General features: G+C 44.6%; 3 protein-coding genes across 3 annotated transcripts in view; all 3 read left to right on the top strand.

Moving 5' to 3' along the window:
* LOC144893608 (uncharacterized) overlaps positions 1 to 14,159 on the top strand; it is a 29,037-nt gene extending 14,878 nt beyond the window's left edge. Inside the window, exon 3 of the mRNA XM_078784299.1 lies at positions 10,212 to 14,159. Within this exon, the coding sequence (XP_078640425.1) occupies positions 10,229 to 11,581 (1,353 nt within the window). The 5' untranslated portion in view covers positions 10,212 to 10,228 and the 3' untranslated portion in view covers positions 11,582 to 14,159. The remainder of the gene's footprint in view (positions 1 to 10,211) is intronic.
* On the top strand, positions 7,552 to 14,159 carry LOC144893610 (uncharacterized). The gene is made up of 2 exons (XM_078784316.1): positions 7,552 to 9,827; positions 13,659 to 14,159. Exon 1 carries the CDS (start codon positions 7,627 to 7,629, stop codon positions 8,674 to 8,676), a length of 1,050 nt encoding a protein of 349 aa, XP_078640442.1. The 5' UTR covers positions 7,552 to 7,626; the 3' UTR covers positions 8,677 to 9,827; positions 13,659 to 14,159.
* The window catches only part of LOC144891290 (uncharacterized), a 981,422-nt gene continuing 973,870 nt past the window's right edge, over positions 12,359 to 19,910 (top strand). The window contains exons 1-2 of the mRNA XM_078773901.1: positions 12,359 to 12,373; positions 12,425 to 13,117. Of these exons, the coding sequence (XP_078630027.1) occupies positions 12,359 to 12,373; positions 12,425 to 13,117 (708 nt within the window). The remainder of the gene's footprint in view (positions 12,374 to 12,424; positions 13,118 to 19,910) is intronic.

Below are 19,910 nucleotides of genomic sequence, written 5' to 3'. Positions count from 1 at the left end.
CATGTTTTGATTCTTCAGCCTGTTGTATGTATCCTTCTAATAGTGGGGTTCCCACCATGAACAAATTTTCATTTTCACTTCAAGTTTTTGAAAAAGTTTAGTTTTTGGTACCAGGTCGAAGCTTAGGGTCTAAGTAACAATTTTGGTCCGAGTGGACAAAGATCACATGGAGTCTTCATACATTCCCGCCATTTTCCAAGATGGCCGCCATCAAAATCTAATACTGACAATATCTCGGAAACTAATCAACCTAGAAACATGAATTTGGTGTCTATACCTAGGTTTTCATGGTCAAGGAATCAAATAAAACCATTTCTGACTACATCAGAGTATTTATTTGTCCCGAAATGGTAAAATTCAAGATGGCCGCCACCAAAATCCTATATCGGCTATACTTCCAAAACCACTAAACCTTCAGTCATGCTGTTGGTGTCCATGCCTAGAATTTTATGGCCAGGGAAGCAAACAGTTATGTCTCTAAATCAGTAGGTGTATCTCTGTTCCCCAAAAGTAGAAAAATAACCATGGCAATTAGGATCTCACATTTATCCTTTGTGATCATGGAATCAGCTTAGGTTGTTTGCTGGAATATCTGTGCAGTACACGAACTCATTAGCACATTTTCTAGTCGCATTATATATCTGTTGATATATCAGTATGTATCCAAATATCTAAATACAATAGCCATTGTGTTATATAAGTCAGCACACATGAATACATTTTGTATATTTGGAAATCGGTTTGGATAATTCATATGTATGTGCAACTGCTTCTGCTGAATCCCTACTTGTCAGATTTTTGTGTTATGTTATGTCCATGTATACTTGATTATGCTTGGTTATTATATACTTACATGTATTTTCTTTTCGTTCCAGGCTAGTGTGATGGCTGAGACAACGAACTGTGAGTTGTGTGTCCTCTGCCAAGAAAAAACAAACGAAGAACTTGTCTGTCCTCTTGACAACCCAGTTGGTGTACGTAGGGCGGAGGCATACAAAGATATTATCAGCCTTGTAAATCAATTCCGAGATGTTGATGCTGCACCTCACCCAAACTTGGAACTTCCAGATGAAGGATCTATGCAAGCAAATCGAGCATCCTGGCACAAAACATGTCGTCAGTTGTACAAGGCATCAGCACTTGACCGGGCAAAAACACGTTCTTCCAAAGGCTTGCCACCTCTACGAAAACGACCAAGAAGATCTAGCACAGAAACTAATCGAAATTTATGTCTCTTCTGTAATGAAGAAACGAGTAAAGATGACCATTCATTCCAAAAAGTTTCCCTCACCGAGAACATCCATGACAAAGCAGTTTCATTGGGAGAGGATCGCATTGTAGCACGGCTTGCAGAAGGAGATCTGGTAGCTATTGAAGCTAACTATCATCGATATTGCTACACTAAATTCAACCGTCGGCATTATGAAATGCTAATCAGTACAAAACAAGGTCAAGTCACCCAAGACACTGAAATCACAGTAGAAAATGAGCTACTACAATTCGTCAGTGAAGAAATTGCTGGAGGACGTAGAATCTTTGCTCTCCAAGATTTGACAGATATGATGACGGAAAGGTTGGGACAGCATGAGATTCGTAAGACAGTGAACTGCACACGCCTGAAAGAGAGAGTACTTGAACACTTCCCACATCTGACAGAAGAAAAAGGGATCCGAAATCGAGTATTCCTTGTTTGCTCAGAGACAGCTCGAAAAATCATCTCCAGCGCGAGCCAGACACCAGAGGAAGAATCACGTACCTTACTGTTGGCAGCATCAATTCTACGTAAAGCAGTTTTGGATCATGATACTGCTTTCAATTTCAAGGGGTCATTTCCTGAAGGTTGTGAGGAATCTGCTGTTCCAACAAAGCTGAAATATTTCTTTCGTCAACTGCTTACTGGTCCTAAATCATCTCCTATGCAAGACAATTCCAGGACAGTTCTCTCCATGAGTCAACTAACCATGTTGAACATCACTTCTCTTCCTGCAAACTGGAGATGTGAGCCTCCTCTTGCAGTGTTTTTGGCCTTAAAACTGCATTCCCAAACAAGGAGCAAGAAACTGGTACAACTGCTACATCAGTATTGCCTTAGCGTGTCATATAAGAGAGTGCTTACCATTGAAGTTGGATATGCACAAGCTACTGCTGAAAGAGCACATGCCAACGCTGATATAGTCTGTCCTAGCAACCTTCGTCAGCAGATTTTTACGGTTGCAGCCCTTGACAATCTAGATCACAATCCTACGTCCAGAACAGCCACATCCTCATTTCATGGAACAGGTATCTCCATGTTTCAGTTTCCTTCAGTAGAAAACCCAGGGCTGGACCAAGAACCTATAGAAATCGACTTCCATCGACGAGCATCAAGCACCAAGGGACCAATGCTGCCTCCTCTGTACACGTTTGTTCCACCTATGAGCCGGAATCTTGTCACCCAACCTCCTGTGAAAGACGTGCAGCCACAGTCCATGGCGTCATTTGACAAGGAGGAACACCATGAAAAGGCCTGGATGAAAATGGTGCAGGAAAATATGCAAATGGAATTTGAAAGTGAAACTGTTCCTCCAATTATGTGGTCGGCATATCATGCTTCTCGATCGGATGCTGTGGGATCAACAGAGAAATGTATTGAAGCCATGCTACCACTATTCCGTGATAAAGCAGCTACACCAAAAATGATTCGACATGGAATGGACCTGGTCAAGAAAACAACCGAGTTCCTCAACCCACAGCAAATCCCAATCATGGCAGTGGACCAGCCACTCTTTGATATTGCCAAGAAAATGCAATGGACCTTTCCTGAACTCTTTGGAGAAGATACGTTTCTGGTGATGTTGGGAGGGCTCCACATCGAAATGGCTTTGTGGGCGACTATGGGAGATTTCCTACGAGGGTCTGGATGGCCTGAAGCCTTTGCAGAGGCTGGCATTGCCTTGACAGTAGCTGCAGCGACATCTTACTTGAGAGCAAATGATCCAATGAGAACACGGTATGCTCACCAGATTACTGTTGTGGTGCTCGATAGTCTACTGAAACGAGCCTATGAGGACGGCGGAAGTGAAATGACCTTCGACGACTGGGTCTCTGTAGCTTGCAAAGAGAAACCAACAGTGCAGTTCTGGTTACTCATTCACAAGTACGAACAGCTCATCTTCATGTTTATTAGATCACACAGAGAGCGAAAGTTCAAACTTATGGTGGCTACTCTGCAAAACCTTGTGCTTCTGTTCTTTGCACTTGATCACCAGAATTATGCAAGGTGGGTTCCCGTATTCATCAGAGACCTTGAAAGTCTTCCATCTAGCATCCAAGAGGAGTTTGAAGCAGGTCACTGGGCAATAAGTCGAAGCAATCATCGTTACTCTTCCATTCCGATTGATCAAGCACACGAGCAGGCCAACAAACGGGTGAAAGGGGTTGGGGGAGTGATCGGGATCACAGAGAACCCTGAGATGCTAGAACGCTGGATTGCAACTGGTCCAGAAATTAGCCGTGTTCTAGAGCAATTCACTGATGTAGATGACGACGAAGATCAAGAGCTCCCTCATCACGAGGAAGGAAGTACATCCCAGCACCGATTTAGGCGTCATGTCACAAATCTCATGGATGTGCTGCAAAGCAGAGGGAATCCCTTTGAAGAGAGTAGTGCAGAACTAGTTACATTAGACAATAAAGTGTGTGTTGACAAGTCTGCCGCCACATCGGTCCGTGTCTTAGAATCTAGAGGACAAGAGCAGTATGACCACTTTCGGAAGAATGTGCTGGACTCAAATGATGTACCTCTGGCAGCTCCGATCAAGAAAAACAACTTGCTGCTGTTCCATGGGGAGAAAACTCGAAAAAAGACAGCACTTCAGAAGAAGGTGCAGCACTTCAAACAACATACAGAGCTGTATGGACAAGCATTCATTATGGTTGATAGCCGGGGTGGAAATTTGGAGGAATTTTTCCGTCACGAATCCTCCTCATCACCAGATGCACTGGCTTCTGATGGGTCCATCAACTCTTGCACCAAGTCAGATTTATTGGCGTGCATTATGGAAGCAAGTGCAAGTACCGGACTATCCGCGGATGAGGAGCTCGTCGCACCAGATGATTATGGGGTCATCGTTATTGATGGTGGTGCACTGATCCACTCTCTTCCTGGCACAACTGTCCAAGGCAAAACATTTGATTACTAGAGTAGCTCATGGTGGTTGAGTATGCACTTTATTGTACAGACCTAAACTCTTCAGGAATCCACTAATTGAAGGTCCAGGAACAATATTTGGTTGGTAACACATTTGCCACTGACGGCGAAATAGCTGAAATGGCCACACCCCTTTTTGGGCCACGCCCCCTTTTTTGCCGTGACTGTATCTACAGAACCGTTGGACCTAGGAGGTTGCCCGACCACTCAAAATTTGCGCAATGGCCACATTATGGGGGGGTCAGTAATACATTTTCATATCCAAAAGTCAATGGTTTTTAAGATAATTGCCAAAAACCGATTTCAACATGTTACGAACTACAATATTATTCGTAATTGTTCCTGTTCCTGTTCCTATTGTTCAATTACTTGATTCCTGAAGAGTCTGGCTTTGATTGAGACTGAAGCCTTTGGCAAGCTCGTTGTAGAGAATAGTGTCATGACTGGAGGTCACTATTGCAAAGGCAAGGAGGGAATGAGTCTTGTATCAGAGGTGATGACAGTTCTTATGTTTGAGAAGTTTCAACCTGACCAGGACAGTACTAGTTGTGAATTAGACCAGAAAATAGAGACCATGGAAACTAAGATGCAGCAGGCTTTAGATAGTGACCATACAGCGTTCAGAGAGATTTGGGAAGAAAGCAAGATCTTACATGCAGACTTGAAGAAGTATTTCACCGAATGGAAAGAAACGGCCTGTAATGAGAATGTGAGGTACTGGAGCTTGTTTCTGGATGAGCTGTATCCTATCCTGAGAGATCTTACACACTCTATTCGGCAAGGCGATTGGCATCTTTTCGTTTCAGCTGTGCGGAGGTGCATGCCTTTGTTCTTCGGGTTTGGCCGGACAAACTATAGCAGATGGGGTACGCTGTTCCTTGAAGATTGCCTGGACCTACAAAGGAAGTTCCCGGGTATCTACAGATGCTTTACAGATGGTGGATGGGTGATGTACCACACTACCCGACAAGGCAGTGCAGTAGGATTTGACATGGCACTCGAGAAGTGTTACAATAAACCCGCCAAGGTTGCTGGAGGTATCATTGGGATGACCAGACAGAAAGAAGCAGTAGCCTTATGGAATCTCCTAAAGCATGAGAAAGATCTTCATGTGGCACAGCTGCTGGAATGGTGCAACTTGGGAGACAAAGATGACAGTGAGCTGAGCCTACACCATGAGTTCAATCCAAGTTCTACGAAGATTGGCCATGTTCGTGCAAAGGCCCTTCTGGATTACATAAAATCCATCAACAATCCGTTCGACGCTGGAATCAGACTTCAGAACATCTCTACTGGAGCTGACATTCCCCAGGAGGTTGTCGACGGATTACTTGAATGCCTGGAAATTGGTGAGAAGAGTTATGAAGAGTTTGTTGAGACCAGATTTCAGGATAAGGAGAAGCACCTACATGATACAATCCCTACCAACCGCAAGACTGTTTTCGTGAAACGTACTTCTACTCCGTTCACAGCGAAGAAATCGATGGCGAAAAAGGATGCAGCGGAAACGGTTAGGTACATTGACTATGCTAGAGAAAGAGGGTACAGCATGCTAGAACTCCTGAAGTATGAATTGACCAGCACATCCCAGTTCCTCACCACTGAATGTAAAGATGGCATCAAATTGAAGAAGCCCGATAAAGCCTCCTTAGCCAGGGAACTTGTCAGTCGCCTTCCACAGGAGACGAGGAATGTAAAGAGTGACGCTCAGATGACAATAGTGGACTTCATGGCACTTGTGCGTAAACTACCGATGAAAAAGATGGGCCTTCACACATTCGGGGAATTGGCTGAGAGTCTTTCCAACAGGATTCTTGCTACAGGCTCCGTGTCCACAAGAATAGACATTATTTTTTATGTTTATCAAAAATCATCAATCAAGCAAATGGAACGGGCACAGCGAAGTTCCTCAGAACAAATCACAATCACCATTGGGTCTGACAATCAGAAACTCCCTGTCGATCTTGATATGTTCTGGAGCTCAATGTTGAACAAAGTTCGGTTGCAGGAGTATGTCTTCAAGTGGATGCTGCAGAATGTCGAGTCGGACAAGGAAATATTCTTTGGAGGAGTATATGGGGGTGAATGCAGGAAACTGTTAGCTGGCACTGAAACACAGATCGCAGAGCTCTCAAGCAACCAAGAAGAAGCCGACGACAGAATCATGTTCCATATTAATGATGGTGTTGTGAAACACGGGGTTCAATCAGTCTTGGTCGACTCGCCTGACACAGATGTCTTTGTCAACCTCATCTTCCACTTCAACACAACCTGGCAACTACAAAAGCTGTACGTGAAGCTTGGTAACCGGAAAACAAAGAAAACTGTACCAGTCCACATGTTGGTTGATCAACTGGACAACGGTTTGGTGTCGTGTCTCCCAGCCATTCATGCTCTCAGCGGTTGCGACAGTACCAGCAAGGTGGGTCCAAAGCTGTCTGGCCTGAAAGCATCCATCGATCTCTCCCTACTGGAAGGGTTTGGTGTAGAAGAACTGTCACCACAGATAACAAGCAATGCTGAAAAGTTCCTTGTGTCTGGATTAAAGAAGACCGACTGTTCCACTTTCGATGAATATCGATGGGAGCAGTACCACAACTCCAAGAAAGAACTGGACTTCAACCAGCTTGTGTGCTGTTCATCAACGCTACGAGAACACATAAAGCGAGCATTTCTTCAGTGTAAGATGTGGTTGCAAGCCCCAACTCCTGCCGTCACCAAACCAGATCCACTCCAGTATGGGTATGAAGCAACGGACGTTGGCATAACACCAGTGATACTGCCAGTATCGTGCAGGCCCGATGACCTGCCTCCTCCATGCAAATGCCCAAGAGCATGTATGAGTACCAAAACGTGCACTTGCAGAGACAGGAACATTAAATGTGTCACGTTTTGTGGCTGTAGTAAAGGCGAAAAGTGTATAAATCCAAATAAGTAAATTCCAAAATAGGATGATGCAAAAGGTATAAGTGTCATATAATGTTGTGGCCTTGGTGGTATCATACAATTGTAGTTCGTAACATGTTGAAATCGGTTTTTGGCAATTATCTTAAAAACCATTGACTTTTGGATATGAAAATGTATTACTGACCCCCCATAATGTGGCCATTGCGCAAATTTTGAGTGGTCGGGCAACCTCCTAGGTCCAACGGTTCTGTAGATACAGTCACGGCAAAAAAGGGGGCGTGGCCCAAAAAGGGGTATGGCCATTTCAGCTATTTCGCCGTCAGTGGCAAATGTGTTACCAACCAAATATTGTTACTGGACCTTCAATTAGTGGATTCCTGAAGAGTTTAGGTCTGTACAATAAAGTGCATACTCAACCACCATGAGCTACTAGAGTAGATGAATATTTCACCAAAGTATTCTGCCCAAGAATCCAGCATGAGTTGAAAAGAGCAGCGAGAGTGGATATTGTATGGGATCAGTATCGCACAATGTCAATCAAAGCGACCACAAGAGAAAAGCGAGGAACAGGCACACGACAGCGAGTATCTGGTTCTGCCAAAGTGCCTGGAAACTGGCAAAACTTTTTGGCTAATGCCGAAAATAAAAAAGAGCTCTTCTCATTCCTGTCAACAAGCATTGTGCAAACACCATTCCAAGATGGCAAACAGGTTTATATCACTTCTGGTGACCAAGTCCTCAATGCAGGGAATGGACCGCCCATGGGACGATGTAATCATGAGGAGGCAGACACTCGTGTCCTGGTACATCTTCTTCATGCCCTCCAATATTCATCACTGGGAATGGTCTATACTGGCGACACAGACGTTGTCGTAATACTTCTGTGTAACTTCCACCACATCAAGGCGGTGAATCCGGAGTCAGATATCTGGATTTCCTTCAAAGCAGGAAAGACAGTCAAAATGATCTCCCTCAACAACATTGCCTCAAGTTTGGGTGTGACAACGTGCAAAGCCTTGGCTCTCTTTCATGCATTCACTGGATCAGACAGCACGTCAGCTTTCAAATTCAAGGGCAAGCGATACTGCTTCAAGCGGAAAGATGAGGTTCCACCCCTCTTGAGTGAGTTTGCGACAATTGCTAGCACCCCGTTTCTTACATCGCCAGAGTTGAGGGAAGTGGTGAGTCACTTTGTTTGCAAAATGTACTCCAACGAACCTATCACTGATGACACCAACGTTGACCTTGTTCGAATGAGGGTTTTCTGTCACAGGACTAGGGATGTGGAAAGAATACCCCCTACAAGTGATGCGCTGGACCAACATCTCAAAAGGAGTGTCTTCCAGGCGAGCATCTGGACTACAGCGCACGAGCCACTGGCACTAGTCCCAAGCCCAAGCAATCATGGATGGATGGAAAAAGATGGCCAACTGGTTCCCATCTGGACCACGTTGCCCCTTGCCAGGGATGTGTTTGATCTAGACGTAAAATGCGCGTGCACAAAACCTTGCTCGTCATGCAAGTGCAAAAAAGCTGACTTGAAGTGCTCACGTTTATGCAAGTGCACATGTCCCAACTAAATGACCATGATGGTTGTGAGAATGAGTAATGATTTTTTAGTTGCACTTACCTAATCAATCAAATATCACTAAGAACAATGAAAATAGAATGTTCGGTTTATATTCATGGTATTTTATAGAATTTACGTTCGTATGTGCTTAATTGTTAACATGCATAATTCTGCTAAATTCTGCTATAACGTTTGTTGTGTAATTTACCATTTCGGGACAAATAAATACTCTGATGTAGTCAGAAATGGTTTTATTGGATTCCTTGACCATGAAAACCTAGGTATAGACACCAAATTCATGTTTCTAGGTTGATTAGTTTCCGAGATATTGTCAGTATTAGATTTTGATGGCGGCCATCTTGGAAAATGGCGGGAATGTATGAAGACTCCATGTGATCTTTGTCCACTCGGACCAAAATTCTTACTTAGACCCTAAGCTTCAAAATGGTACCAAAAATCAAACTTTTTCAAAAACTTGAAGTGACTGATGCCCCAGGCCCCCCCCCTATAAGTGTTTACTCCATCATTTGCTCGCACCTCTGCGTTTCGCATTTTTATTAGCTTTATATTTAGTGGAACCTTTACTTTTGAAAATCCAGGTAGTAGACCATTCCATATTATAGGGGCGGGATGGGGAGGGGGTGCAAATCACGTATTGAGTGAAGGAGGAAAGGAGGTTCAGCTGAATTTGGAACATTTGAGATGGAAGGAGTGTTTGGAAAGGGGGGGGAAATTACCTTGTTTTTACATATGTAATTTGTTAATGGTGGCAATTCATTCCATTTTCAGTATCTGGAAATGTGCATGAAGATGCAGGCTCTGTAATCCATGGTAAATGTGGAGTGCCGCTGAAGGGAGAAGGTTATTTGCAATTATTCTTGATACGTCTGCTGTTTTAATCTCTTGGCTTTGTGTGAACAACCTGGTTCGGTTATCTCTGGTGTACTTGATACAATATCATATTAACGATTTAACATTTCCCTCCCCTGCCCCAAAGTTGTAATTTGACCGTGAGTTGTTAAACAAAACCCACCGTCTTGAGAGTCATGGTGCCTAATTTTTCTGTACTCCAGCAGCCCCAAACCAAAGTTATCCCCACAAGTGCTCAATATCACAACCATTAATCCTTGATGTCGACTGATAATAATCCTTGTGTACATAGTGGGGGGGCCAATGTAGCAGATTGAAATGCCCGGTGAAATTGCTTGTTAATTTTTGGACACTGGTTGGGCTGTCTTTAGGGATGATATAAGTTCTAGAAAAAATATGTCTCCAATTGTTTCAAGTTCTTTATGGCGGCCATTTTGGATTTTCAAAATGGCGGATGTCGAAAACGTAAAATTCCATTATCTTGGCTTCTAAATGACCTAGAGTTTCGATTCTGGTGTCCAGTTGTACATTTTTGGGGATAGAGAATTGAATGAAACCTTCTTTAATAACCTACAAGGGATAAAAATAGGTTTTTATGGCACAGCCGAACCAGTGTCCAAAATCTAACTTAATGCACATCTATCTTAATTGTTATTTGTTATTTGTATGTTCCAGATTCGTGACCCTGAGCTATGATGGAGCCAAAAAGCAAGAAAACCAAGAAAGAAACTGATTTCACACTTTGCATTCAGTGCCAGGATCCCCAAGGTGCACTAGTGACTGAGCCAGCACTGGGCTCATATGCAAAGTTTCTCCAGTTCATCCAGGAGAGGGCACGATATGGTGATGCCGACTTCAAACAGATCAGCGAACGATTAAGCTGTTTCACTGCCACTGACTTGAGGAACAATAAAGCAAAGTGGCACCGGGCATGTTATGGATCTACATGCAACACTGCTCACCTGGAGCGTGCTAGAGTTCGCCACCAGAAAGCCTGCGAACATGGCGACACCCAGCATCTTCATAAGAGGTGTGGACGTCCTTCTTCTGCACCTGCCGCTGCAAGTACCTCAGGTTCTACGCAAGACGAGACTCTTCGCTTCACACGTTCATCATCAACTCCATTCAACAGAGACCTTTGTTTCTTCTGTCAAGAGGTCACTAAGGAAAGTGTACATGTTGTATGCACGTTCAACGCAGGTAAACAGCTGAAGAAAGCTGTTGAAGAAGGCAGCAACCACAAGTGGAAAGTTCAGCTGAGTGCTGCCATCAGTGCACATGATGCTCATGCGATCGACGTCAAGTATCATCTCCCATGCTGGGTGCAGAATGTCCAACGTGCTCCCAAGAGTGGGACATCAAGTGATGACAAAGAACACATACTGCAAGAAACTAATGTTATCAAAATAGCCGCAGACATTGAGTTTGTCAGCCTTGTTCGCTCTCTACTCCAAGCTGGTGAAATTCTCAACATGTCTGACCTGAAGTCGGTTTACTCCAGGATTCTTGACAATAATGGTGTGCACAATGTCCCATCACCTACTACCCAAGGCATGAAGGAGAAAATCAACTCTCACATTGATGACGTTCACTTCATGAAACCAAAACGTCGAAACGAGTCAGACTGTGTATTCTCCACTGCCGTGCGTGATGCAGCTGTCGAAGATGCAATGACGAAGACAAATGAAAAAAACATCGAACAACTGTTTGAGAGTGCCTCTGTTCTCCGCAGTGCCATTGCTTGTCAGAACAAGCACCCATGGCAATTTGAAGGAGAAATGAACACTGATGATGCTGAAAAGCATGTACCCAAAGTACTCTATGCTTTCCTCCGCTGGATACTGGAAGGACCAGCCACGAGCATTGAGCCAGAGACTATGCGCTCAGCCACTATTCATCGAGATGTTATAACCATCAGTCAGAACATCATGTACGGCTACAAGTCAAAACGCCAAGTCACGTACAAGCCCAAAGAGCCAGATGCACCATCAGATGCACCACAAATGAAATCAACCTTTGGGCCAGAATGGGAAAGGTCAAACTGAAGATGTGGAAGAGTGCCAGGAAAGCTGTGAAGCACAAACTGGCAGACAAGGTTGTAGAGCTGAAAGACGACAGGTCACTGTTTGCGCGCATGCTGATCGTGGCCCGCTCACGACCAGAGATCAACTTGAAGGATGCCATAGGTCAATATGAATTCACCGCGCTTCCACGAACCCTCTTTGCAATGGCTGGGACACTACTACCATACACAGACAAAAGCAAGCTCATGGGCATCCTAGAAGATCTACCCAAGAAGTCAACTGGCACTGGTCAGCAGCCAGACGACGACAATCCTGAACATACTCCACCCCCTCCCAAGAAGGTGACTGTCATAGACGGCATGGCATTAGTGCAAGCAATGGGTAAGCCACAATGGGTCAAAACATGTGCCCAGTGGGCTGGCCATTTCAATGCAACACTGGACTGCAAGACCAACGGGTATGATGAAGTCCACCTCGTGTTTGACCGATATGATCTGCCAAATTCACTGAAAGAGGCCACACGGGAGAGGCGCCAAGGTGGCAAGCCGCCCACTGCTTACCACGTTCAAGACAGCACCCCGATTGGGAAACTGACAGCAAAACAGTTCCTGTCGCACACCAACACCAAAGATGAGCTAACTGTCTATCTGGCAAAGAAAGCTCTGTGTCACTTTGAGGGGACTACCAAGGTCTTCATCGTCACTTCAAGGCGGGATGTCTTCTCCAACTGCATGGATGTACAGCATCTCCGTAGCTCCCAGGAGGAGGCTGATACGAGGATCTTTCTTCACAGTCTAGATGCCGTCCGAAGAGGTGCAACACAGCTGTACATTCAGTCACCTGATACTGATGTATTCATCCTAGCACTCCACCGGTCACCGGTACCATGAACTATGCAAAGACACATACTTCATCACGGGTGTGGGGAACAAGAAGAGGCAAATCTCACTGGAACCAATAGTACATGAACTTGGTGTCAGGAAGGCTGCAGCCCTACCAGGATTCCATGCATTCACGGGAGCAGACCAGACTGGTCGGTTTGCCGGCAAGGGAAAGCTCACATGTTGGCAAGCCCTCAATAGGTGCTCTGTTGAGGTGGTATCTGCGTTTCATGACCTTGGGGCCTCTGAGGAGCTGAGAGCTGACACAGAAAGTGACATTGAGGCATTTGTATGCCAGCTGTATGAGCCTCGTACTACAGTTGTGGATGTGGGCAAGCTGAGGTGGAGACTGTTTACCAAGAAACAGCTAGAGGCACAGAAGCTGCCACCAACACGGGGAGCTTTACATGAAGCCATTGCTCGTGCACATTTCCAGGCCATGGTGTGGCATCAGGCTGATGTACCGGACCCCCAGCTTCCACAACCAACAGAACATGGATGGAGAGCAGAAGGAGATCAGCTGGTGCCCATCACAACCAAGGACCCTCCAGCCCCAGCTGCCATCACACATCTAATCAAATGTAACTGCAAGAAGACCCAATGCATGTCTCACTGCTCATGCAGGTCTCAGCATCTCAACTGTTCTGAGATGTGTATGTGTGGGGCAGATGAAGAGGTGTGTGGTAACACGGGTCAGGAGCGCCCCATGGGAATCGATAACACTGATGATGAGGAGGATGGAGATCCTTCAATGTAACAATGAACACTGCCAACTAAAAATATTGCACAAAGACATTATAAGTGTACATTTGAACACTAAAGTCCAGCCTTTATGTGATTTAGAAGTGAAAATGATGGAAAAAAATATATATATATGTGTTGGCATAAGTGCGTGAAAATCCAAGATGGCTGCCATAAGAACCCTTTTGATCATATGTAGGTGTATAAATGTGTGTTTATTGGATTAAGTATCCGCAAATATGTACATTTGGACACCAAAATTAACACTCTAGGTCATTTAGAAGCCAAGATAATGACAATTTCGGTTTTCAACAAACGCCATTTTGATAATCCAAAATGGCCGCTATAAAGAACTTGAAAAAAATGGAGACATATTTTTTCTACAACTTCTATCATCCCTAAAGACAACCCAACCAGTGTCCACAAATTAACATTTGAATTCAACGGGAAAACATTGGCCCCCCCACTAACATGAGAATTTACGAAATGCAGAAAAACAGAGTAATTTATCTGGGTAATACCTTCGGTTGTTGCTCACAAAATGGGAAATTGGAGATGCACTTACTTATGGCAATTAAATGTTTTGTCCTTTACTTGGGTTTTCACTGGAAGAATCTGACTTTGCAACCCAATTTATTTCTCAAAATGTCATTCTTAAACTTATTGTTTTGTAACAACTGAAATGAAGCCACATAACAGCTGTCCATAGTTGCAAAGACTGTGGGAACATGGAACGGGCACCTATCTATCCGTACTGCGTCGAATGTAATCTTTTGTTCCATTGAAAAATGTTTGCAACTCAACTTTGAAATTTGCTGTGACTTTGTTGTTTATTTTCATGCCAGGTTTTTGATGGGGGCAGATGGGGAGGTTGCAATCATAAGTTATGAAACATTCTGTTATATATTGCTTTGCACTTGAAGTTTGATGTACCTGGGAAAAAAATTGATGTACCAATAAATTGTGGAGTAAATTTCTATCTTGTGTTTTGTGATTATATTTTCTTAAAAGGTGGATGGGATTCATTTTAAGGAAATGCAGGACTGTGCCAACATGGGATAGCATGATAACTTGTAGGATAAGTTAATTGTGCAAGTTCAGTGACGTTCATTCATCAGTGATGCCGGGTCAAACTTTCAGGGGTTCATTCATCAGTGACGCTGGGTCAAACTTTCAGGAGTTCATTCATCAGTGACGCTGGCTCAAACTTTCAGGAGTTCATTCATCAGTGACGCTGGGTCAAACTTTCAGGGGTTCCTGGTTTCAGGGGTTCCTCATTTCTATCCTTGAGGATGGAAGTGTTTTAGGGGAAAAAAAACGTTTGAAAAAACAAACAAAATTTTTTGGGATTTTAATGGCAAAGCCCTTTAAAATATGCTTTATTCATTATTCCTTTTAATATTCGTTTTCTCTGCATCCATTGGTCCAATTGCCATGGAATTTTCACCATAGAAGTGCATCTTCCTATGGAATTTTCCAATGATAATTAAGACGTCATAGGTCACGTGACATGAGCGGCATCTTGGAAAACAGAAAAACTTTGCCCCTCTATCTCTGAAACCACTCCATGGAAAAAATGAAAGGTGGCACATTGTAAAACACTCCCAATGGAGAATAATGTTAATGATGTCATAGGTGCCTTCATTATGACGTCATAAATAGACGAGCATTTGATCTGCTCAGCATGAAATTTCTTGAGCGTGATGTAGGGATAAATTGGTTGAGAAAAAAAAGCAAACGATGACGTCATGATTCACGTTTGGCAGCCATATTTTTACGGCGTAGCCTGTAGGGCAATGCCGTCTGGAACAGTTTGTCCATCCTGTGTATGTATAGACATGACAAGTAAATAGACCCCTTTAATTTATTCATTTCATCTGTATAACGCAGTTTTACTCAGTGATTTGTACTAGTATTCGACTATTTATTTGTAGAAACGAGTTCCTGGTTCTTGTATGACAATGAACTATGCCTCAAACCCATGGAGCACATAAACTTTCCGATTTTCAAAGATGACGATTTTTTGGCCAATTGGAAGGTGCAGTCAGCCAGTGTCAGATAGCTCAGAACCTTGGTATTCTGCTTTTTATGGTCAATCGGGTGATTGTGCAATTCACTCACGAAGGCAAGGAATCCACATCTTACCGTTCTGGTCGACCTTGGCCCTCAAAGGTGTCTTCGAACTGTCAAGCGGTCCATTGAGAAAACTCTCCGTTGCAAGGCAGCAGATGTTGCAGAGGAGGTCCAAGTTAGCTCAAGAACTGCCGTGCGGTACCTTCATCAACATAGTAATGGGAGAGCAGCTAGGAGAAAACTTCTTCTTAGACTAGCCAACCTTCAAAGGAGAAAGAAGTGGGCTGACGAGATGGCCAACAGACCTTTGGAGTTTTGGCAAACTGTCATTTTTTTTCCAGATGATTACCAATTTGCTCAATTTCCCGACAGTGGACGCGTATGGGTCTGGAGACTACCCGAGTCAAGAGTTTTCTTTGAACTGATTGCAGCCAACTGTCAAACATGGTGGTTTTTCAGTGATGGTATGGGGAGCAATCTGGAGCGCTGGTCGGTCAGAGCTTGTGGAGTGTTGGCAACATCAACTCAAAGATATGCATTTCTATCTTTGAGGATGGACTTCTCCCTGTCTTCTCCACTGGTCAGATAGTCAAAAACAACACTTCATGGAAGATGGAGTTCCATGCCACACAGCAAAAAAGACCAATGAATGGCAGGACAGAAATGGGATCAAGCGACTTCCATGGCCAAGTCGGTCTCCTGACATGAATCCTATTGAACACCTCTGGGCTATATTGGATCGATCTGTGCGGAAAAAAGTCCAGGAAACCAACATCACGGGCCTCACACCTAGCTCCTCTTCATGCTGTTGAAACCAAAGCTTTCAGAATCATTGGAATCTCCCGCGATAAAACCTAACTCCGAGGGCCTTTCACTCGCTCACCGCAGGCAGGTTGGTGGTCTTTCTCTCTTCTACCGACTCCTCTGCGGCCTAGCTCCCCCAGCTCTGTCTGTGCTCTGTCCCCCAAATATTCGTACAGGTCGCACAAGATCTGCCTGCAACCCTCTTATGGTTAAACTGCCAAAATCAAGACTCTCTGCTCACCTTCACTCCTTCATTCCTCTTTTCTCCCGCCTCTGGAAGAAACTCCCTCACTCTCTTCAATCCCACTCCTCCCTCCAGGTCTTTAAAACAGCTGTTCACCACCATCTCTTATCTTCCCCCATCAAAAACCTTGAACTTTTCTACCCCTGTTAATTCTCCCCAGAGCTACTTTTTTGAAATTCCGACTTCTTTCCTGGAAGTCCTAGCAGTGTCTATGTGTTTTATACCTCTCCAACCCCCCCGTCCTTCCCATGCCTCCTCCTCCTCCCCCCCCCCCCCCGAGCCCTCTCACTCCCACAGATCTCCCGATGTCCCTGCTCTCAAATGTTGTACTTGTGTGCTTCCCCCTCTCTCCCCATCTTGTCTCCCGCTCCCTTTATCATATGTTTTGTGTGTCAGTTTGTCTTTTTGTGATTAATGTTAGTTCTTATACGAGCCTCGATCTTGTATACAATGAAAAAATTGCTAAACCTTTTACATGAAACCGGGGCAGAAATCCCACAAGAGAAAATTTCTGAACTCATTATAGTCTGGTCTGTTCGGGGAAAAATTGTGCAGATTTGTCTACAAGCATGACATTTGGCACACTTGTAGTTTTTGACATGCTGAATTCAAATCTGCCGGGAGCCAAAGCCAATTCTCAATGGGAGCGCCATATTTGACACTTCAAAATGGCCGCCACTCAAAAACTGACTTTTCCGTTACTAGCCAACCAAATGTCACATAATTACAATTAAAAGCACTTTTCTAGGGTTTTGGACCTGACTGATTCTAAATCTGATGTCTGTTTGACAGTAGCCTTGACAGGAAATTTTACATTTTTTTAAATTTATGTTTGACAATTTTTTTAAATTTTAATTTTTTTATTTAAATTTTATTTTATTTATTTTATTTCAGGTGCCTGTCGTTCTGCTGTGGGAATAGAAGAATATAATAGAAGAATAGAGAATAGAAGTCCTAGCTGTACTGGTGGTGGATGGCAAGGATGGATGCCACCAACTGGGAGCTTTGCTGTGTCTGCCAAGAAGAAAAGGATGAACGGTTGCAGACGCCAACGGAAGAGGGCCTTGCTTCAATTGAGAAAGATCTGAATGGTTTTAAAGCCATTGGTGTCATGCCTTCTTGTTTGAAAGTGTCATGGGCTCAGCTTGATGAGGGCCAGGGCATTGCTAAGACGCTTCAGACACACAATGCCAAATATCACAAAGTTTGCAGAACCTACTGCAGTAACTCTCGCCTGAGAAGGTTCACTGAAAAAGAGGATTCTAGTGACCAAAACTCACCTAAGAAACTACGGTCCAGTTTTGCAGTGTCTTCTGCTCCTCAGAAGTCTCCTTGTTGCATAATATGTGAGGGACAGGACCAAAATAATCTACGTAAAGTTGAAACATTTAATGTGGACACAAACTTAAAGACCTGGGCTCAGAGCACCAACAATTTCAATCTTCTGGGCAAACTGATTGCCCACGCAGCTGATGCCCACGCTGGTGACACTTACTATCATGTACAGTGTTACTTGCACCTGAGAGACTCAGCTCGTGCTGAGGATCGCAGATCATCTGCAGGTCCTCCTGCCCCTCACTTCAATTCAGTTGCCATTGCGCAAATTGTTGCTTTAGTCGAGGACTCTGACTCAGTCTTCAAACTGTCTGCTTTGCGACAGTTATATAGAACACTTGTGGAGCAACAGGGAATTCCCTGTTCTGATACCAGGGAACCACATGCCACACGATTCAAGGAGTATCTTCTGAAGCTGCTTCCTGAGTCGACAGAGTTCTCCCAGGGCAAGGAAGTCTATATCTCTAGCAACCAGAACGTTGGAGATCTAATAGCTGAAGCCCATAAGTCCCAGATAGGTCAGGATGATGCTTTGTTGTTGATGCGAGCAGCAGTAATACTTAGGAAATGCTGTCTCCAAAGGCAAGAACCATTTACTGGTTCTTTTGCCTCTAATTCCCTGACATCTCCCATCCCTGGACAGCTGAGAAGCTTCCTCAACATCCTGCTCCAGGGCCCCTCAATCTTGCGTGAACAGAGCAATGAGTTGCAGGCGCAGGTGCAAGGCAGGGCAAGAGTTGCAAGCGCCATTGCCCAGCAGATTATTTATAATACCTGCAGTGGTTCACATCATGCCACAAAGTCCAGCAACATCCGTCACAACAAAGAACATGAGACCCCTTTCCCTTTGTACCAGGGCCTCAAGCTGCATGGTGAGGGTAGGCGGAAGAAAGAGATCAATAATGCCAATGCCTTTGGGGTTTCTGTGTCTTACAGTCCTGTCTTGGAGATCAGGCGATCCATGGCACGAGCACACGTCAAACAGTTTGTCCAGGATGGAGTTGTGCTGCCCACAAACATCCGTAGTGGGGTCTTCGTAACCTTTGATGTAGACAACTTGGATAGCAGCAACCAAGGTAACTTCTCCCATGATGAGTTCCATGGGACAGCAATCAGCGTGACAAACCACCTGTCTTGGGACAACCAAGGAGTACAGCGACCCTCTATCGAGCTGGATCCTACAGACACTACTGTACCACAACTTCCTGAATCCTACACAGTGGTTCAGCCAGCTGAATTCTCAAGCAATGATTTGCATGTACCATGTACTCCAGATCTCAATTCTCGGCCATCTCATAATCTGCTACATGGAGCCAAATTCAAGGATGAGTCCTGGATGGCACATGTGTCCACAGTGCTGAAACAGGACACATTGCCAGAAGGTGAAGTCATCACCTGGTCAGGCTACAACTCCCGACTCATGAGTGATGACTCTGTGAAGCCTAAGGCATTGATAGGGGTTCTACCTCTGTTCCCTGACAAAGCAGCCACACCTTCTATGATGAAACATGCAATGCATCTCACAATGCAAGGCACAGAGGCCCTCAACCCTGGTCAAACTCCTGTGCTTGGTGGTGACCAGCCTCTGTATGCCATCGCTAAGCAGCTGCAGTGGTCATTCCCTGACACAATGGGGGAAGATAAGCTGGTCCTGATGATGGGCGCTCTACACAATACACATAGAGGACAAAATGCACCAGATGATTGGTAAGTTGCTGCGGGACTCTGGGTGGAGCAACATTCTTACTCAGGCCCAGGTCCTCACATCTGGCCGTGCCCAGTCTGTGCTTCATGAGCATCATATAAAGCGCACTCGCTATGCTCACCAGGTCTCTGTCATGGGTCTGTATCTCCTCAGACAGAAGTCATACTCCAATTACTGCTCTGGTGTTGAGGGACCACCTGAGTCTCTAGAGATCTGGGCTCAAAGGTCCAGAACTCACAATCCCATGTTCATGTTCTGGTCTACCATCGTGGACCTGGAGCTCCTAATGTGCCGCTTCATCCTTTCTCTCCGTGAGGGAGACTTCCTGCTGTATGTGCAGGTCTGTGATGAGCTGTGCTCCTGGTTCCATGTGATGGACCACACAAACTATGCTCGTTGGCTACCAGTGCATGTGCGGGATATGGTCCAGTTGCCTGAGAAGCACCCACAGTTGTATGCTGAGTTTCTCAAGGGGAACTTTGTTGTCCAGAGGTCACCGCACAAGTTCAGCCTCATTGGCAAGGACCAATCTCATGAGCAGTCAAACAAGAACCTTCAGGCCCATGG

This window comes from Myxine glutinosa, chromosome 1 (genome assembly GCF_964187855.1).
Source record: "Myxine glutinosa chromosome 1, kmMyxGlut1.1, whole genome shotgun sequence".
NCBI classification, from domain to species: Eukaryota; Metazoa; Chordata; class Myxini; order Myxiniformes; family Myxinidae; genus Myxine; species Myxine glutinosa.
Note: the sequence above shows the minus strand (reverse complement) of the source record. Positions and strands in the feature narration are given on the sequence as shown.

What these genes read in the sequence shown, in the direction of transcription:
- LOC144893610 (XM_078784316.1), top strand. Translation starts at nt 7,627, where the DNA reads ATGTCAATCAAAGCGACCACAAGAGAAAAGCGAGGAACAGGCACACGA.